At 36.6% G+C, this 21,397-nt stretch overlaps 2 protein-coding genes across 2 annotated transcripts; one reads left to right on the forward strand and one right to left on the reverse strand.

Moving 5' to 3' along the window:
• The first annotated feature begins 507 nt into the window (after positions 1-507).
• LOC126605471 (kinesin-like protein KIN-UB) lies at positions 508-7,974 on the forward strand. The gene is made up of 19 exons (XM_050272883.1): positions 508-848; positions 1,050-1,150; positions 1,299-1,421; positions 1,515-1,700; positions 1,813-2,034; positions 2,185-2,338; positions 2,529-2,678; positions 2,888-2,976; positions 3,308-3,511; positions 3,751-3,870; positions 4,405-4,536; positions 4,641-4,772; positions 5,109-5,247; positions 5,348-5,440; positions 6,136-6,261; positions 6,407-6,532; positions 6,923-7,066; positions 7,191-7,319; positions 7,401-7,974. The coding sequence occupies exons 1-19, from the start codon at positions 677-679 to the stop codon at positions 7,559-7,561; spliced, it is 2,703 nt and encodes a 900-aa protein (XP_050128840.1). The 5' UTR covers positions 508-676; the 3' UTR covers positions 7,562-7,974.
• A 5,310-nt stretch (positions 7,975-13,284) lies between these two features.
• LOC126586611 (AT-hook motif nuclear-localized protein 22) lies at positions 13,285-15,280 on the reverse strand. Its single transcript, XM_050251519.1, has 2 exons — positions 14,859-15,280; positions 13,285-14,772 (listed from the first exon to the last, which is right to left on the reverse strand). The coding sequence occupies exon 2, from the start codon at positions 14,624-14,626 to the stop codon at positions 13,673-13,675; it is 954 nt and encodes a 317-aa protein (XP_050107476.1). The 5' UTR covers positions 14,627-14,772; positions 14,859-15,280; the 3' UTR covers positions 13,285-13,672.
• Positions 15,281-21,397: the final 6,117 nt, after the last annotated feature.

The following is a 21,397-nucleotide window of genomic DNA, read 5'->3' on the forward strand; positions in this document are numbered from 1 at the left end:
CACTGTGGCCTAGCCCATTAGTCCAGGCCTAAATCTTGGCAAGAATTTTCCCGAAAATCAGTTTTAATCCAAAACTAATTTTAAGCCCAAATATTGGAGAAAGTTTGGGGAGAGTTTAAAATCTAAACTTTAAGTTTTAACCCATCGATCAAAGTAGGTCTAAAAGAGAGTTGCATGATTCTTTTTAGGGTAGATGATCAATCACATATCTAGACACCCGAACAAGCAATGTCATGGTAATGACAAACACGGACATTTTTGTAATTTCACCTATCCCCCCTTCAAACCCAAAACATATTTTTTTATTTTTCAAACAAAAAAAAAGGAAAAGCTAATGATAAGGATTTAAAAATTTTGAGTTTTAAGACAAAATAAAGGGTAAAGTGAATAGTATCAATATTGATCTTTTAATTTAAAAATGTAATTTTTCGTTAAAATGAATAGATAATTTTTTTGTTAAATTCCCAAAAAAATAAAAAGCAGCGGGACCCCCGCCAATCTGCAACTTTCTCTGTCTCTTCCCTTACACTGCCCCCACTGCCCACCTCTCTCCCTCCCTCTCGGTCTCCTCCAACACTCCACTTTGAAATCATCAAACCCCCGGAACACCAGACACACACGCAGCAGAGCAGCACACTGAATGCGCCTGTGAAATCTCGCTGCAGTACTGTAGTCGATGTCTTCGCGAAACGGCGTCGCGCTGAGGGGTTCCGTGAAGCTGGATCGCCCGGCCAATTTCAGAACGTCGTCGTTCAAGTCCAGGCTCCCTCCTTCTCAATCTCCCGGATCCGCCGTGCGCCGGAGCAGCCCGGCGCTGTTTGGCACCGCAGCTTCCAAGGACGACGGAGGTCAGTTTTTGTTTTCCCCAAGTGGGATTCGATTCAAATTGTGGGGAAATGGAAACATTAATGCAATTAATCATTTAAATAAATGTTTGAAATTTGGATTATAAGTGGAAAAAATGGATAAATAGAATAAGAAATGCAAATCCAAATGAGGATGAAATTTTGCTTGTATGCCTGTTGATTGTGTGTTTTCGAAGCGATTAGTACCCGGAAGAGTTCGAGTAGCTGTAAGATTGCGGCCCAGAAATGCGGAGGAGATGATGGCTGATGCCGATTTTGCTGACTGTGTGGAGTTGCAGCCAGAGGTAGTTGCTAATATTTGTTTTTGATGCGTTTTTCAAAGTTTAATTTTGGGAATGCCGGTGGTTTGTATCTTTTAAAGGTTTTATTTCTGGATTTTTGGTGTTTGTGGTGTACCTATTAGTGTTTGATATTGTTCTACTTCAACTGCAGCTTAAAAGGTTGAAACTTAGAAAGAACAATTGGGATTTGGATACCTATGAGTTTGATGATGTGCTCACGGAGTATGCATCGCAGAAGCGTGTCTATGAAGTTGTTGCCAAGCCTGTCGTGGAGGTTTTGTTCTCTATTATAGTCCTTGTCATATTTTCCTACAATCTTTTATTGACATTACGCAACAACTGAATAGTTGCCTTTTTACTATTGTAGAGTGTTTTAGATGGTTACAATGGCACGGTTATGGCTTACGGTCAGACAGGTACAGGGAAAACATTTACTCTTGGACAGCTTGGAGAAGAAGATACATCTGAGCGTGGAATCATGGTTCGTTCAATGGAGGACATTTTGGCAGATATATCTCCCCAGACTGATTCTATCTCTGTATCGTACCTGCAGGTTGTTACCCTCATACCATTATTGGTTTGATCTTCTTAATGCTCTCTGTTTATATCTAATCGTCATTGTTCAGAAGTTTGACATTCTTACCATCTACCGATTTTTTTTATAGCTTTATATGGAGACCCTACAGGATCTGCTTGATCCGGCAAATGATAATATTCCCATTGTGGAAGATCCAAGAACTGGAGATGTTTCAGTACCTGGGGCCACTATTGTAGAGATAAAAAATCAGCAAAGTTTTCTGGAGTTGTTAAGATGTGGGGAAGCTCACCGTATAGCTGCTAACACAAAATTGAACACTGAATCATCTCGTAGTCATGCGATTTTGATGGTAAAATAGTTGACTGTCTAGTATCTGTTTATTTTCATTCATATAGTTAATTTTTTGTAGTCATGATCATGTCATAGTTTCTTGTTGGTAACCAGGTTGTTTCGTGATAACATAACTGGAATCTTGATGTTTAATAGTGCCTTGTTGTAGGTACAAGTTAAGAGGTCTGTCTTAGGAAGAGAAGATGATGTTGCAAGTGAAAATGGTGACCCTACTCACTTGACCAAGCCTTTCAAGCCACTAGTCCGGAAAAGCAAACTTGTGGTGGTAGATTTGGCAGGTTCCGAACGTATACAAAAATCAGGTGTACATCCCAACTTGTGACCTTTTATCAGTTCCGTAACTGTTATAATACATATGTCAGCATGTCTCTGCAGATGTTCATTCATGTTTGTGTACATGTGTGTATCTCACAAGTCATTGTGTGATTTCCTTATCCATATGGAGGCCAGTCCCACTTGTGTGGTGAAACTTTTGTTTTTCCTTTATGGCAGGAAGTGAGGGACATATGTTAGAGGAAGCTAAGTGTATCAATCTATCGCTTAGTGCACTAGGGAAGTGCATTAATTCTCTAGCAGAGAATAGTTCTCATGTTCCATTTCGCGATTCAAAGCTTACAAGATTGCTTAAAGATTCGTTTGGAGGTAGGCTGTTTGTCATGTCAATGCAAACTTGAGCTGAGTAGAGTACTTGATATGCTAGCCATGAGGCCCATGACTGCCATTGACATGTGAATACTCATAATATTTGTAGCTTGGTTCATTTTCTTGTTTGTTTAGAATTATTTTCATGTTTGCTAAATGGAATTTCTGTTTTACCATTTTTTTGGCTTCACATTTAATTCAAATTGCAGGATCAGCGAGGACTTCATTAATTGTTACTATTGGACCTTCTCCACGTCATCGGGGAGAGACTACAAGTACCATACTATTTGGACAAAGGGTCAGTTTTTATAGTTGGAGGTCATAAAATTTGAATTAGGAAGCATCTATTATTGTTTTGTTGTCGATATCATATGTACTTTACCAAAATCAAAGCTCATGTTATTGTACTAATTGTATAAGCTCCAATAAAAGACGGGTAAATTTGAAATGCAACATTGCTATTCATGAATCATGTACTTTATTCTCACTATCTGTCAACATCCACATTATTCCATTTAATTCATCTTCTATCGATATTAGCAGTTATTCTTCGATAATGAATTTTTTTGTCAGTTAATGTTTCTTGATTACTTGGGATATGAATGGATGTGCTATTTTATTATTGGCAGGCTATGAAGGTGGAGAATATGTTGAAAATTAAGGAAGAGTTTGATTACAAAAGTTTGTCAAGAAAACTTGAAGTACAAGTGGACAAGCTTATTGCAGAAAATGAAAGGCAGCATAAAAATTTTGAGGATGAAATTGAAAGAATAAACCTAGAAGCACAAAAACGTGTCTCTGATGTTGAAAGAAACTTTGCTGATGCATTAGAGGTTTGTCTGCTTTTATTTTATTATTACAGAATGAACTTCACTCTTTTTTTATGCTCTATAATTCTTTAAGTGGTCTTGATGGACTTGAAACTATTTTACTACATTTTTTTCTTTAATTGATTCTCTTTAATACTATTTTATTACTTTTTAATACTACCATGCGTCTGACAGAGATTTGTTGATTCAGTAATCATATTGGTGTGCTACATTTTAAGTGTTTTTTTTTATCCTTTCTGCAGAAGGAGAGGCGAAAATGCCAAATGGATTATATGGAAGCTGTTAAGGAGCTGGAGGAGAAGTTGGTGTCAAATCAGAAGCCAGACCATGAGGGCCTGATTGATATTAAATGTAACGGAGAGGTAGTCCATTGAATAATCATTATGTGCTAAAATATGTTGTCTTGAAAGCAAGTTCTCGAGTTAATTGTTTGTTTACTAAGAGCTCTTAGACATTTGACTTAAATATCATCTTGGACTTATGTATCTTTTGCGTAACGACTTTACAATTCCCAAGTAGTCATATTATCTTCTCATTGAGTGAAATTTGTAAAGTGGATTGCCCTATTATGAACTATTGGTTTGTCATATATCTGTAAATAACATGATACATATCACGCTTGCAACAAAATATTTGTAACTTATCAGTAGGATGTTTATAAATTTCTGGATTTTCTTGAAGTTCGTCAAATTTATTTACTTAAATCGTTTAAAATTCTCTAGTAAAATGTGTTTTCACCTGTTTTGTTCTCTTAAAAAAGTCTCTCTAACCAAAGGCATTTACAAAAAAAAAAAGAGGAACTGAAAATGAAGAATTGAAGTTTGTCAAACCAAGTGCATCCTTACTTTTGGAATACCAAATACATAATACAGTTGATTTGTTTTCCTGTTATTTAGGGGTCCGGGCTTTCTCCTTCTAAGGAAGTGGCTGAGTTACAAGAGTTGCTTAAAAAAGAAATTGACCTCAGAAAAAAGGCTGAGGAGGAGCTGAAAAATCTCAAAAGCCTAGGGCTATATTCACAATCACAAGTATGACTTCTTTCGTAGATTATGTATTGCTAGCATTATCTGGCTTCTCAAAATCCCTAAGCATGGGATTGATATTAATTATGGGATTATTCTTGGTGTACTAGGCTGGTGGAGATGCGGAATTTTTGAAGGTTCATAAACTTCTGGAGGAGGACGCTGAACATAAGAAGAAACTTGAAGAAGAAATAGTAATTTTACGCAGTCAGTTGTTGCAGTCGAATTTTGAAGCTGAGCAGGTATGTAATTCATAGAAGTTAACATAAAAGTTTTTCCTCCACGCTAAAGTTATATTTGGTTTGTGAAACTGTAAATAAATGTCATAACTACTTCGTGTCCTTTCAACTCAGTGCTGAAAGTATCTGAGCCTTTTGCTTTCACAAACCAAGTTGATTATTCAGTTATCTTTCGTTCATAAAAAATAAAATTGCTTTCTTGGAGTGCTTATATTTGAGAAAGCCTCAGCTGAACATGAATGAACTGTTCGCGTTGGGAATCATATAATGTAACAAGTTCAACAATTCTCGTCCCACACCTAGGAATTTAATCATTTTTGCTTTTATTTGTATTTATAGATGAGAAGGTGTCTTGATAGAGGCGGGTCTGGAAATGGGTTTACTGGTATAGATTCTTCTGCACCTTCAGTTAGGCATTCCTATCCCAGAGACACTGGGAATGGACACAAGGCACCAGTTTCCACACTCTTTGAACAAGGTAATGATAAATATTGCATTTTAATGCATAGGCAATATTTGTTCCAACCATTTTAATCCATAGGGATCTCTCATGTTGGTTTTGTCAATCAATGAAACAGTTGGATTGCAAAAGATTTTGTCCTTACTTGAGTCGGATGATGCTAATGTTCGCATTCATGCTGTAAAAGTGGTAGCCAACTTAGCGGCTGAAGGTGTGTAGATGTATATCTGGTGCAATTTTTCTTGTGGCCAATTATTCCATGTCTTCCAATTTCATGTTTTATCTACAGCAATCTTAAGATTTTATTTATTGCAGCACACAAGTTCTTGATCTTTTTCTATTGTATTTCTCCTTTATTTTCCTGTGACCTTTATTCATCTTGTTTATCTCTAATATATAGGTGCATTGGAATGATCAATCCAGTTGGTTGCTTTCATGTTTTTGGTTCTTTAGTTGTAAAATGCAAATACAGAAAAGTAAATTCTTACTTGATTCGGGAGATGTGAATTGTACTCCCATTTGCTAGTGGAGGAACGGCAATGGTTGATGCAATTCTTGAAGATAGCCTTATCATTCTTTGTTACTTATATAATAAGTTTAATAACTATTATGTTGAAGAATAGGTAATCTGTAGTAGAGTTACTGCTATTTGCTAATCCTTGGCTTTATCCAAAACCACTTTGTCTCTGAATACTGAATGCACAATTGGTTTCTTAGGAGACCATTCTTTTTTCTTTTTATGAAGCTGTATGTTCTTTCTCCAAAACCACTTTTTCTTTTTGTACCTTGGTTTGATTGTTATACAAAAGTAATTGAAGTTGCAGTTGTATACACTGTTACTTTTTTTTTCGTTTTTTGTAGTTTTAACTTTCAGAGAATTGTTGTACACTTGTATGTGAAAAGCAGAGGCAAATCAGAAAAGGATAGTTGAAGCTGGTGGTCTTACTTCCTTGCTGATGCTTCTTAGAAGCTTTGAGGACGAAACCGTTCGAAGAGTGGCAGCTGGTGCCATTGCAAATCTTGCAATGAATGGTGAGTGCTCAATGATCTATTCTTCTTTCTTAATGTGCAAGGGCTTCTTCTTTAGTTTGAATGTTATTACTTTTGGGTTGAGAAGTATCTGTCTGACTTTCAAAATATTGGTTTTTTTTACGTTACTTCCTCTCTGGAATTGCAGAAGCCAATCAAGAAATTATAATGCAGGAAGGTGGGATTAGTTTGTTAGCAACGACAGCCGCTGATGCTGATGATGCTCAAACCCTACGCATGGTTGCTGGAGCTATTGCTAATTTATGCGGCAATGGTATACTGCGTTGTCTTTTCTTTACTTGTTTTATTATTAGAGCCTTTGCCTTTTATTCATTTCTTTTCTCTGATGGTCTTAAAAGAAAATGTGTATAACTATCTGTAGTAATCAAGCATAAATGGCTTCATTGGCTTATTAGTGCATAATAAAGGTCCTTTTAAAATCTTTGAAGAAGACTCCTCTTTTCTATTTAGTTCTCGGGTTTATTATATATAATTCAAACTTTTTTACACTAGTCCCTGGAAACATGTCCATTTTCCAATTCTATGCTTCAGAGGAAGGATTTTCTGTTGTTTGTTCTTAAATTTGTCTTCGTTTGCTCTGCATTTTTTTCCTAAATTTGAGTATTTAAATCCTGCTTTGTTATTATTTTGTTAATATCCTCAGATAAGCTACAAATGAAGCTAAGGTCTGAAGGTGGTATTAAGGCATTGCTAGGAATTGTGAGGTGCGGGCATCCTGATGTTCTTTCCCAAGTGGCACGTGGTATTGCTAACTTTGCAAAATGTGAATCACGAGCGTGCACTCAAGGTAAGAGCCTCTGTCAGAAATATTCCATGAACAGTGGGCGATAGTTCCCTCAGTATTATGGTGGAATGTCTGATTTAAGATTTTTACGTTTTTGGTGTAATGTCAATATGCCGACCTACAATAGGGATAAAGAATGGAAGATCTTTCTTGATAGAAGATGGTGCACTTCCATGGATTGTACAAAATGCTAATGACGAGGCTGCACCAATCCGGCGCCACATTGAGCTTGCACTCTGTCACTTAGCACAACATGGTAGGTGAATTTGTCTGATCCTAGATAACATCTTTATGTCTTAAACGTTCCACATTTATATATTGGGTATTTAAATCACAGAGGTGAATGCAAAGGACATGATTAGTGGAGGTGCCCTCTGGGAGCTAGTTAGAATTTCCCGAGACTGTTCACGAGAGGACATAAGGAGTCTTGCTCATCGGACTTTAAATTCAAGCCCCACTTTCCGTGCTGAAATGCGACGGTTACGGATAGACTACTGATTAGCAAGCAGTGTGATGGGCTGCTCTGAATATATCTATTATCTCTCCAGTCAATGAGAGATGCGCACGCAAAATCGTGATGCTTCTGTATAGCTTGGTCAAGAATTGAGTCTGACTATTGTTACGTGCTAAAAAGGGGCATGACCGGTGGAATTCCTCGCAATTTTTGTGTAAAGTAAGTGAGGTTCAGTTTACATTCATGTTTTATAGCTCTTCTCTTTAGCTTAGCGTCTGTTTGTAATCGGTGACAACGAACAAATTAAGAAGGGAGAGATATGTTGCGGCTTAAGGGGGAATCGAGTCCCGTACAGTTGGATAAGGTACATAAGGTCGAAATGGCATCACGCCGTTTCCGATGTTGTATCGATTTATTCCTATAACCAATGATAATCTTCATTCTTTAGTTTGTTAAACGCTAACTTGTTTAGATTATCACCTTCTAGTTGTAAAGGTTTGTTCTTCAATGCTCTCATTGAAACCACAAAGGCACAAAGGTAGAATGTGTCGCTTCGGATGCTTCATAACACGTGGTTCCTCTCCTCTAGTCTTATAGTGCAGAATATATCTAACTACTATAAACAAGGCTAAGAGGGGGTTACATTTGAATCGATTATTACAATTGAGGAGCTCAACCCAAAAACAAGGCTAAGAGGGGGTTACATTTGTCCATCTTGATGCTTCTTTAGCCAAATAATGGTTTGGTGGGCTTCATAAAATTGTAGCCCCGTTATCGGTTGGAGATCAATTTTTGGTTTTTTTGGCTTTTGGACCTGTAGCCCTTTCCATTGGAGATAGCATAAGGATTCTAAGTTGATGCTTTGTTTACGTGGTTCAAGTCTTGTTGAAAACTTGATCATCATCTATTAGTGTGTAAGTTATAGCTTTGTCTTCCTCTCTCTATATGTTACTATTCATGATAGAGGAACAAACCTTAAAAAAGGACATAAGCTTACTTTTCATGAGGTAAAGAAAGCAAACACAAGCCTCTGCATGACACATGGAGTAGATTGCTCTTTGGTATGTTAAAACAATACATGCCAAAGATGTTGTGGCTTATCACATAAACAATAAACTCAAGAATAAATTCTTGAAGGCCCATTTGTGAATGATTTCGTTTTCACTTTTTACGTTTGAGATATGAGAAAAGAATATAAAATAAATGGACGAATGAAAAAATGGGTGGTGGGGGATAGGTGACGTAGGATTGAAAGAACATATTAAAATGCGAATTCTGATGTGAATAATTATTTTACCATAAATAGAATTTGCGTTTTCTATGTCCATTTTGCCGAGGATAACTTATGGAAAGAGAACAACAAGACGAGTACAGCTCGCCGCTTTGTTGATATAAGTTGGATTTTGACATTTTAATGACGTTTAGTAGGTTAAGAACACCTTTAAGGTTATTTTTGGAACTTTGTAATTTCCCGTTTCATTTTCCTTCGCAACTAGTTCACTAGGACAATTTAAACTAAATATTATGGTTGTATTTCAATCATCTTATTATCATTACAATTGAAAATCGAGTCGCTCTTAAACTTGTGGTGTTTTAGAATTTTATCTAAGGGTGTCGATTCGTGATTCCTTGATCCTATAACTTACGTTGTGTTAGTGGGAAAATATTAATAATCTCGATAATTTTTTTGAATATCCATCTTTTTAAATTAAAATGTGAAGCTTGGTGTCTGAAGATAAAATAAAAATGTGAAAATTACTTTGAAACACTACTTATCAAAAAAAAAAAAAAAAAGAAAACAAAAGAAGTTTAGTGACTACTTATAATTAATGAGGGGACTTAGCACCACTTAGGTTTAAATATGGTTTATGGTAAAAGTTGAGGACTTTAAACATCATCATCATTATTAAATAATCGGTAGCTCCTCGTAACAGATTGGAACATGCATGTATCAATATCATTTGGTCCTCAAGAAGTGTCTATTTAGAATATAATAACAATTCAACACAAGACCCACATTGACCGTTATCATCATCAATTTTTGGTTGAACGTATCTATCTGTACGCACAATAGTAACTACTTACAAGATTCCAATCAAGATAAACAGTATGTGGAATATTAATGAATTTATCCTTTTTTATTTTAATTCAAGTTCGATATTCATTGAATATGAGAGAAAACGTAACAGAGGATAAGGTGTACAAACGGGCCTCGATAAAAACCTTGCCAAGTTAGTTACAAGATTCAAATCAAGATAAACAATATGCGGAATATTAATGAATTTATTGTTTCTTTTTCTTATTATTATTTTTTGAATTTATGTGCGATATTCATTGATTATGGGAGAAAATGTACAAAGTACCAAGGTTCTAAAAGACGCTAGGCGCTAGTCGGGTGGCGGGTTTGGGCTTAGTGCCTAGGTGGATTTAAGTGAATCTATTATATTTCGTGTAAATAAGTGTATGCTTATACTTAAAATATATATAATTTCATCATGAACTACAAAATAGAATGACATATATGTTATAAAGTATTGGAACATATTGAAAACATGTGTGTTGATTTAAGTATGCAAAGTATGCAACAAGTGTCTTATAATGTGTGTTCATTTAAGCATGCACCAAGGTTCTAAAAGATGATAGGCGCTAGTCTGGATAGGCTAGGAGGTCTAGGCGGGCACCTCAGCCGGTCTAGGCACAATTTCTTAATTTTCAAATGCCTAGGCATTAATTGGGGCAGTGGCCAGCCGCTTAGCGCCTAGGCGAGGATTTTTAGAACAGTGGTACAAACAGAGGATAAGGTGCATAAACGGGTCTCGATAAAAACCTTGCCAGGGGTTTCAACCCAGTCGAAGGAAAAAAGAGTGTCCCGCACCAAAAAACTTAACAGCTAATATTTCCTCCAATAAAAATCAGAAATTACATTAGGAGGTTCCTCAAACCAAGAAACAGGGTGATATGAAGTTAGGCCTAATCTAGCTAGCGATGAGCCACCTTATTAGCATCTCTTCGGACGAAAGTATTCTTCCATTGCCCAACACTTTGTAGAATCCTCCGTGCCTCTTCCGTGTATCATTTCTTTGGTGTACTAAAATTCTTAAGTCGCCGATTTGTTTTAAGAGTTTTTATGTCTCACATGATGACGCAGCACTGGAAACATTAATTTTTATGGATCATCTGTCTCTTTTAGCAGTGTCTTGCAAAACATATGATTATTGTTCGTATTTTTATATCTTTGTTTACAAGTACTCTCCTCTTTGAATTATATATGTTCTTCATTTTTGTGAATCTTATTTTGGCCCCTTTCATAAAAGAAATATGCCGAATGAGCTAGCAGTAGCAGCCTTGATTATCATAAGCTCATTAATATTATTAAAAAAACGAGCACAATATTCTTTAATGTTTGCATTAATCCAATGGTGTTGGTCAGTTGGTAGTTCAGAATCAAAGAAATAGTGCTACTAAAATTACATTGAGTTCAATTAGGAGATGTTATTTTTCATCCACGTACAAACAAGGTCCAAGACCTACAACCATTTCCTCTTTAAATTAAGTTTCCTACAAGAGGATATCTCCATCTCTTGTACTGAGTAGCCCATAGGCTTGCTTGTTTTGCCCTCCATTCTGGAGGTGATTGTACTTGGTTGGGTTAATGAAACTCCCTCTTTGATTTGTGATTTTGTTAAAGAGGATATATCTCCATCTCTTGTACTGAGTAGTCTTTTTCTGGCTTTGAATGAAATATGTCTTTTATCAAAAAATTAAGTTTCCTACAATAGCATATATATTAAATCTTTAGCTTGCCCTTGATCTAAGTTGAAGAGAAAATGGCATGCCTAGGTTGCCTAATTAACCAGATACTTGATACGAAACCCTAAAACGTAAAAGCTTATAGGAGATCGATCGATCCAGAAATTATATCAAACGGAATGGAATAGAAGCAGTATTAAGCTAATGCACGTATGATATACAAAGAGTCTCTTCTGATGTTGGAGGAGAAGGTGAAAGCCTGCCGTTTTTGTACGTTGTCATGATCAGATTGCACTTCAAAGAATGATCAAGTGATGCTCATCATAATGAAATTGGAAGGGATATATATATATATATATCCACACACACACATGTATCTATATGGGTGGTACTATCCACACACTCCTTTACTTCCGCATATACATCTCAATTTTAGACTGCCAGATTGAATAAATTGAAAAAGATAAAATAACATAAATTAGCAAGATGTTTGTGTGTGGATAAAAAAGAGCTGATCGCTCTACCCATGTACATACACACACACACACATGAATTTGAATTGTCCCAAGCGCAGTAGGCATGCATGGTCCACCTAATAATCACCCCTCAAATTGTACATGTACAAGGGTAAGAATCATTCATATTACCATAGATAAACTTCACGCACGAATGCGAATTAAAATACATGCTATATATATATATTTATTTACTTACAGCTTAGGCTTTTGTGTTGGTATATGCAGTTATAACAATTTTAATATTCGTTGTGCGTACTATATATATTTGCGTGTACAATTTATAAGGGATTTCTGATATTATTATATGCAATTTCTTGGCATATATAAGATGTGAATACTGATTGTGCAGAATCTATGAGTTGTGTGTGGAATATTATGTAAACACAGATTCCACTTTCGAAGAATCTAAGGTTAATAAATATATATAGGTCATATATATATATATATATAAATATATATGAGTTGCACCTTGAAGAAGTTACCTTCCTCATAGAGTTTCTTTTGGGACATAAAATCAAAACCAGGTTTCTTCCGAAAATCGTCATCAGGAAGAGGGAGAAAAGAAAGGGAAATCAATTAAGCAATGTAAAGAGGAGGAAAAATAAGTAGTTGAAGAAAATTAATAAGGGAGAGACAATCTTCATTCTACAAAAATTAGTGAAGGGAACGATTTACTTATAATCATATATATATATGTATGTATGTATAAGGGAGACGTAATTACCTGGTAAATATATAATGTCCACGAAGAAATTGAGACTTGATATCTCTCATCGATGAAGTGCAGAATGGGCCTAGGCAAACGAATTAGAATCCAAATAGAGAAGCACAGAGCTAGCTAGGGTTTCGAGGAGCATCCATATTTGATCAGAAAATCAAGCAAAAAACTACAGTTTTATTTTAAAATTTAATTTACTGACCTTAATTTCTCTTAGCTGCTTGATTCGCTCCATTCCTGTACTTCTGTGGAGTCAATGAGAGAGAGAGAGAGAGAGAGAGAGAGAGAGAGAGAGAGAGAGAGAGAGAGTTTAACGCTTGGTGGAGTTGAGGTCAGTTTGTTCTGGTTGTTGCCTCGAAAAAGAACTTTTACAGAGCAATGCACGTGTGACCCAGTATCCAATGTCCTTCTCGATCGACCACCTCCATAACAAAACCCTAGCTGCTGCTGGGCTAAATAACTCAGTCAGAGATTCTGAGAGAGAAAACAAAAACCCTAAGGCCTTCATTCTATTGAGGAAATTAAAGTACGCTTTCACTAACCTTGAACGGTCACGAACTTAAAAGTTACTGTTAAACAAACCACTTTAACTTCCACAACACATCAGTCACTTCTTCAGACAATAACAATGAAGAGAAGAAGAAGAAGAAGAAGAAGAAGAAGAAAGGTGGGTCGTGTAATGATGATTGTTAAAAGTGAAAAAACGGAAACTGTGTATTGTACTATACGAGAACTGTGAAAACCATCCAATAAAGAACTGTAAAAAAAAGAAAAAGAAGAATAGGTGAAATAGCTAGAATGCCAACTTTTTTCATAACATATATGCTGCTGCTTCATCTCTAAGCTATACAGCTACAATCACTTGCGGTGAACTGAAAGAAACTAATATTCCACTGGTAAAAGTAAACCAAACCCCCACCAAAATACATGGTTTTGTACATCCAAATCTCAATCCAAACACCTATTGACGATGAATTAATACCATGATCAACTAATCAACATCTTTGATTAACTATTTAATTAAACACCAACTAAATTTTATAAAAGAAGAAAAATGAGCAAAAGCTGTTTAATTTGAAGAGGTAAAAAAAAGGGATCCATCCATCTGAAGATTGACAAAAATTAAAACACAAGTGAGCTTCTTTTTTTTTTTGCTATTGATTAGTCAATCAATAAGGAGGGCGTGCCGTGCCCCAATATGCATCAGCAGGCAATTGGTTTAGCAGACTTTGTGGCATCCCATGAAAAAGCGATGGTGCATTAGGATCTTGCAGTAGTTGCTGTTGTTGTTGTTGCTGCTGAAGTGACTGCTGCTGATGTTCTTGCCCTCCAATCCCTGGGGAACCGAGGGACCCTCCGCTTCCTTGTACTTGCCCGGCCACGGCCGGCTCCTCTTCTTCCTCCAGGGGTAGCCTCTCGTAAGCCGCATTCCCAAAGGACGCGGCCATGATAACAACCGGCCCCGAGGCCAAGAGTGGACCCACCACACCACCGCCAACGACTTGGCCCTGTCCGCCGGCCAGGTATATGGTCAAGCATGATGCGGCAGGCGGGGCAGGGGGCGGCAAGAAGGACCCTGAAAGGGACAGAATTTCAAACCTGCCGTGTAGAGTGACCACGGCTCCCGGAGAGGCCGGCTGCCTTAGAGTGACATTAGTGACGGTTCCGCTGCCGCTGAGAATGCAAACCCCTCTTTGTCTACGCCTTGCGAAAGTGGAGACACTTTCCATGATGTCGCAGCCGTTGGCTACTTCCATAACGTGGGATCGCAGCGCATTGGCGCTGTCCCGGGTTATGATGATGGGGGACTTGGCCTTGTTCTTGGAGCCGGCGGGACGGCCGCGGGGCCGTCTTGTGATCTCGGCCTCTCCGGCACTGGTGGACCCCAGTTGATCTTTTCCCTCCAGAGAGGTGGTGCCACCCGCGGAGTTCTCGTCTCCGCCGCCGCGATCGCGTTTGATTCCACGGTTGATTCCGCTGCCGTTTTGTTCGTCCTCGGAATTTTGGTGGTTGAGGTGGTGGGGGTGGAGGTGTTGTTGGAATTGGTGGTGAGGATGTAAGTGAAGATCTCTTGAAAGGAAAGGAGGTGGGATTGGACGACCATGTGCTGCAACTGGATCCATATCTTCTTCTATCCTTCTCAAACCTAGCTAATTAATTTTAGCTCAAGCAGCTATAGCTTTCTATCTCTTGACAAATTTGAGAATTGAGAGAGAGAGAGAGAGAGAGACTTCTTCTTCTTCTTCTTCTTCGATCTGTTTCCTTTTTTCTTTGAGAATGAAAAGGGAAAGGGTTTTGTTACCAGAAAATAAAAAAGGGAAAGGGTTCTAAATTTTAGGGCAAATAATTACCCACCAAGTACTCAGCTGAAAGAACTGAAGAAATATCATCAAACCACCTTTCTTCTTCCTTCTAGTTACTTGTTCTTCTCATGCATCATCAGCTCATCTTCTCATCATGTGAAACCAATTGAAAGTAGTTGGTTTTGGTTCAGAGTTTGGGAGAAATTAACAAAGAAATTGAAAGAGAACAAGTGAGAGTTGGAAGAACTATTGAGATTGGAATTTGGGCTTTTGGGGTTTTGCTTTTGATTGAGAAGACTTTTGAGACCTTAGAGAGAGAGAGAGAGAGGGGGAGAGAGAGAGAGAGAGGGGGAGAGAGCGAGAGAGAGAGAGAGAGAGAGCGAGAGAGAGAGATTATTGAGTTGTTTGGCCTTGGGCATGTTGTTTTTGTTGATGATGGCAGTGCCTTTGCCTTGCTGGCTTAAATTGTTTTAGGGTTAGGTCAGAGGAATTGAACCGGATCGATGATGTGGTATCATGATCGGTTGATGGATGGCTTTGATTGAATATATATTTTCTGATAGGTTTTGGACCCTCTTCTTGGTTTTTTGGTAAGACAGCGTGCGCCTGGGCGGGTGTGGGTCCTACCTTCGTCTCCGTCTCTCTCTCTCCTTTGTCTCTTACTCTCCCTCCCTCGGGGGCCCCAACGCCGGGGAACCCCATGCACCCTTAAGCTCCTCATTTTTATGTCTCTTATTTTGTTTCTTCTGAGCTACAAATGAGATGGGAGTCATGAGACTATCACTAATTAATTAGTTAACTATGAGCCCATAGTCTAATCTTTCAAGGCAGAGATTCCTCTTATAACCAATTCACATTCCCAGTGGTCACAACTGATCAATATATACTTATTACGTATTTAAAAACTAAATCATTCGTTCATTATTTGTTTACCAAGTGATGAATTCGTAATTAGAGTATCTCTCCTTCAGCTGAGTTGAAAACTTATAACATCATTTAATTAGTAATTAGTAATTCATGAAATTTTGTAGCATTGTTTTCTTTGTTCATTCAAACCTGGATTTTTCAGACGTTAATTTAGTTAAGTTGACTCGAGAAGTTTGCTTTTCTCCGTACTCAAGTTTAACTTTTTTCTTTCTGAGTTTAAATGAATTTAGTGTAGATAATTATATTGTTTGCTCAAAGAAAAAAAAAGATAGAACCTCGATTTACTCTTCCTAATATCATATAATTTTCTTCTTCAAAAATTTAAAATTTTTTTTATTATAAGAAGCTTGTAATTAAAAATGAAAATTCAATAACCCTTTTTCCCCTCATAAATTTGTTGTATTTTAACTTTCATGTGGCTTTGCAAGTGGCCCTTTACCATAGTGGTGGAAAGGTGTTGTGCCCTTCCATGGCGACGTGGGTTCAAACCCCGTCAGTGGGTAATCTAACATTTAACTCACTAACGCTATCATTTCACTCAAAAAAAAAAAAAAAAATTCATGTGGCTTTAGTTAATGTTCTTTCTTCAAATCATATAAAGAACTTAGAGAAGAAGGCATTGCCCTTTGCAGAACTACAAATTTATGAAAACTTAAGGTATCATCATGCACCGTGCATCATGTGCATATATATGCCTTAGTTTCAGCTTAAATACTGAAATCCTTTCGAAAAACCATATAACCCTTAAAACGTGTCGTCCATCCTAAGAAGTTACATATTAACCATAAGAAGCTAGCGCAAATTTCAGGGATAGCCCTCCGCCAAAATTGCATCAAATTACTTTTCTAAATATCCTAATGGTGGCCAATCATCAAGACAATTAGATAGTTTCAACACGGTGACTAATAATTCAAAACTTGCATGCATATTATCATAAGTAAATTGAAAAGAAACTACATATTCTTGTTAAGGCTCGTGGCCTCGTCCTAGCAAACGAAACTAGTTACTAACAATCATAAAACAAAATATTATTAAAAACATGGATAGAAAACACCTTAAAAATAAACTTGAATCTTCCAAAGCACCCTAAGTAATGCGTGTGTTCTTTAAATTGATGCGTTCTCCATCGTTCCTAATGGCTAAAAAGCCTTATTTATACTACTATAAAATAAAATCTTTACTAGAAAAGGTCTTCTAAAAACTAGGAAACACAATAGAATAAGATAACTAGGAAATAAAAGGTTTGCTATTTAAACCAAAACCGGACTTCTCAGAAAACACACTTTTGACCGACCAATTCAATTCCAATTTGGTCCCAAAAGGTCTCTTTTGAAAGCTGAAGACGTCCAAAAATCCTCAGAAGGAATCTTCCTCAAAATATGTCATCTTGACCTTCAAAATACTCAAAACGTCTATAAAAGTCAATCTAGAAAAGCTGCGCGCTGAGCCTTAATTTCATCGCCACGGTCAAACGGCTTGGTAGAAAAAATCTGAAACTTTGACATAATCATCTTGAAAGACTCACAAACATCCTCCAATTCGAAGCACTCCAAAATTCATCCGTTTGATCAGTTTTTGCTCCAGAGGAAGTCGAATATCCTACATTCAAAATATATAACAAAGTATCAAAATTCTAGCAAAATAACCAATAAATTATAACTAAAAATAAGGTAAAATATATGGTACAATATGGACTCATCAAATACCAAGATTTAAACTCATATTACTGCACAGCTATAAGCTTTTCATGTATAATTGGGTCTTACAAACTGAAGATAACAGACATATCTTTATGCTCAGTGCAGTCTGCAATCTGCATGCCTTCGCTATTACATATATATATATCACTCTCGCTGATCGAAGCAGAAATTAATTAATACGGATCAGAAACACATGCCCTATACTATACAAATTAACTAGCTTTCTTATATGAGTTCTTGCCTTTGTAGCCGTCAACAAAAATTTCTACATCTTTTGAGCTTTTGAAGCTTAGCTAGCTAAACTTTGAGAAAAGCCTTCATGGCATAAATTCTTTTATATTTATCTATCTTATTCCACGAATCTAAGTATCAATCTCATATGAAGAAAAGAAGAAACATTACATGTGTTTATAAGTAATTTAGATATTTTATGTATTGCCAATTGATTTTATAATGAAACCTCAATTTTCTTTATGCTATCAGAGCGGGCTGTCCTACGTGTGAAGTTCAACGACCACACGTGCTTCATATCATCCAATTTCTGTTGTTTACGTGTTTGACTTGAAAATTCGTCACATGTAATGGGCATGTGAGAATGTGTAGGTAAAAAGTCTCACATCAATAAAAAGAGAAACCTTGTAAGGCTTATAAAAGGTTGGGTTTTCTTCATATTGTCAACTATTTTATGGTAGAACTTCAACTTTCTTCATGATATCAAAGCAAGTTGTCCCGCGTGTGAAACTCAACGGCCACACATGCTCCACGTCACCTTATTTGTGTTCTCCACATCGGCACACATGAGGGAGTATGTTGAGAGGGAATCCTACATCCAAAAAATGAGAAACCTTACATGTCCTTATAAGTAAATTGACTATCCCTCATATTGCTAATTAATTTTATAGTGAAACCTCAATTCTCTTCACTAAATAAATGTAACTAAACCTAACTTAGTCATGGAAGTTTCAAAAGTTTTTCTCAACTAAAAACATCCTTCATAACACAAATTTTCTTGTATTTATCTCTTATTCCATCAGGACAGACGTAAAGTAAAACACTTTCGTTTTCCGGAGTATATGTAAGTAACAAAACGCAGCAAAAACCCAAGAGCTTACACGAACCCTTTGCACTAGCAGCTGCAGGCAGCAGTTCCATAATTTTTTAGTCAGAATATGGAAAACTAGGGGAGCACTGCATCTGCATGTGAGTCTGTGAACCCGTAATTTCACTGGAAGAAGTAGGGGTGGAGTTGTCATTTCAGAGAGGTCTCGTGGGAAACTGGAGTGGGGCCGACGGAGGGCAGTTGGAACTTGGGGGTCAGCCGTGGGGTGGAGTCAGTGCGTGTCTTGAGGGCGACTACTCTCGTTCTTTACAAGTTTGTGGGGGTGCACCGGCCTTTCGCTTGCTTTCTCTTGCATTTACTTTCTGATTTGTATCTGCTAAAGTTAATGAGATTTTAAGTAAAACTCATTGTTTGTGGGATTGAAAAGATTAAAAGATAAATTATACTCCCCATCCTGTGAAAAAAAAAATTAAAAATGAATAGAAATCATGTTTTTTTTTTCATAAAAAATATGCACATGTATATATAAACATATTGTATACATACATACATACATAACATTCACCAAAATTAACGAAAACATTATTGTACCGTAAAATATTTGAAAGATTCTTCAAGCAAGAGAAAAATAATCTAAACTTTAGACCTGCATGTTGAATTATTCATTTATACGTTTAGAGTCAATCATTTTTTTCCCTCCAATGCACAGAGACTAAAACCCCAACTTTATAAATTGTTTAACTTTCGTTTATCTTTATTTATTTTTATTGACAAGATTTGAGTTAGTTTTTGTATAATCAATTTTTTTTATTTTTATGAATATTTGGCCTAAAAGAGTTCAATTTTTTTGTTAGTTATCTTTTCCTATTGTGGTCTGCGCCACACGGGATCACCAGTTCATGAAGTTCTTGCAAAGCTCACGAGGATCTGGACATAAACATCTGGAGAGGGGACTTGGATTGTCTGCCCTCCCCATCTCATACTCTTTCCATGCCCTTCTATATTCTGTGGTCACGGTTAAGCCACGTCAACATTTTATATTGATTTTTTATATAAATAATAAAACAAAAAGTAATGAAAATATAAAATGTTAACGTGGCTTAACCGTGACCACTGAAATAGGAGAGTATGGGATAGGGAGGGCAGACAATCCAAGTCCCTGGAGAGGATCCTAATCCCTTGTAGAGCCCAATTTTTCTTTATTTCACGCTAGATATGTTTTAACTTTTTTTTTTTTTTTTTTTCATTTAGGATAAAAAGCATACCTATTACCCACCTTTAAATGGCAATGAACGCGTCATTTGACAAGCTGATGTCACTGCAGCAATCACGCAAAACACCCCAAGAGACAACTGAAGGCTAGAGTTTTGCTCCTTCTTTACCGCCTATAAATAAAACCAAGGGCCTTCAAGCTCGGGACCTTCGTCAAATTCAATCTCTATGAATCAGCCCAACTGCTTTTCAGCATAAATCCAATTGCTCTTTAGCAAAACCTTTAGCTCTTCAGCTACAATTTCAAAGCCTTCTTTCGAAGCAAACATTGCCTACGATCCTTGTGATCTAAGATTTTTACAACTCTGCCACCATATGGTATGATTCGGTTGACGTGCAATTTCAGCCACCTTGATTTTCTCTGTGAGGCACATGTTTTCTATTAAGTCCAGTTCGAACCCAATGGTTTGGTGGACTCTTCTAGCATTTCCTCGCCCTTTATGACTTGAACCTTGCTTGCTTTCTTTATATTTTCAGTCTATTTACATTTTAAGCCATGTAGTTTGACTCATCAATAGATTTTACTTTTGTAAACATCTTTCATCTCAACTTCATCATGAAATGTAACATTTTTTTTTCTCATTTTAGTTTCTATTTCTCTTTCATTTACTTTTTAGGCAAATACACACAAACTTGTACTGGATTTTAATTCATCGTCCACTCGAAGCACATAAAAGAACTTAACCGAACCAGTGTCCCACTTGGTGCACAATCATTTGTTAAGAAGTCAATTTTACTCAAAAAACTCACACACACTCAAACACTTGTTAGCAGCCTCCAATAATGGAACGCCTATTTTTTCAATTTTGACATCAACATCAACAATAGGAAAAACGTGTTGAACCCAATTTTTGGCATTCATGCATATCTCAATGGACTGTAACCTTAAATGTTTGTCAACTACATTACATATGTTGAATTTGTAATTTTGTAAAAAGTCCAAATCCTCATTTGTCAACTAAATGATTTATTAGGACTTGCAAATCAATTTGCCATTAGTGGAATCGATCGATGAACACAAAACAACCAACAGTTGATGATGAAGAAAATGGATAAGAAAGGTTAGTCATGAACCGTTGAATATGTTGGCAAGTTGCGAAGGTCTGACTAACTTACTCACGTAAGCTCTCACGCGCACGTGCATGTTCAAAGTCTCGCTTGCTTGAACTTCAATTTGTCTCCCTGAAAACAAGGGAACTAATTAACCCTTCCAACCAAAGTCATGTCCCATTGCTTCATGCTTCTCGACATCCATACAAAAAGTACAACTCATGCAAGTTTCCTTTTTTTTTTTTCTTGTGTTCAATTAATTTTTCAAAATTAATAATTTGCAAGCGACGTAACATTAACAAAAAGGGGAAAGTGAATTCAAGCACACAAAAAAAAAAAAAAAAATCCTAATCACCGGGGCAATACAACACTTGCTGACAACTAATATTTTGGATGAAAAAATTAGCAATAATTAACTAGAATCGATTGAGTAGCATTTAATGGAAGCGATGTCATTTGGACTGAGCTCATTGTTGATGATCACAAAAGTGTGGAAAGCCATATATAGATTATAAAGGGTTTTATTAAATAAATATTTAAAAACAAAATGTATGTGTTTTGATTTTTGGTGAGAAATAATTC

Source organism: Malus sylvestris, chromosome 2 (assembly GCF_916048215.2).
Source record: "Malus sylvestris chromosome 2, drMalSylv7.2, whole genome shotgun sequence".
NCBI lineage: Eukaryota > Viridiplantae > Streptophyta > Magnoliopsida > Rosales > Rosaceae > Malus > Malus sylvestris.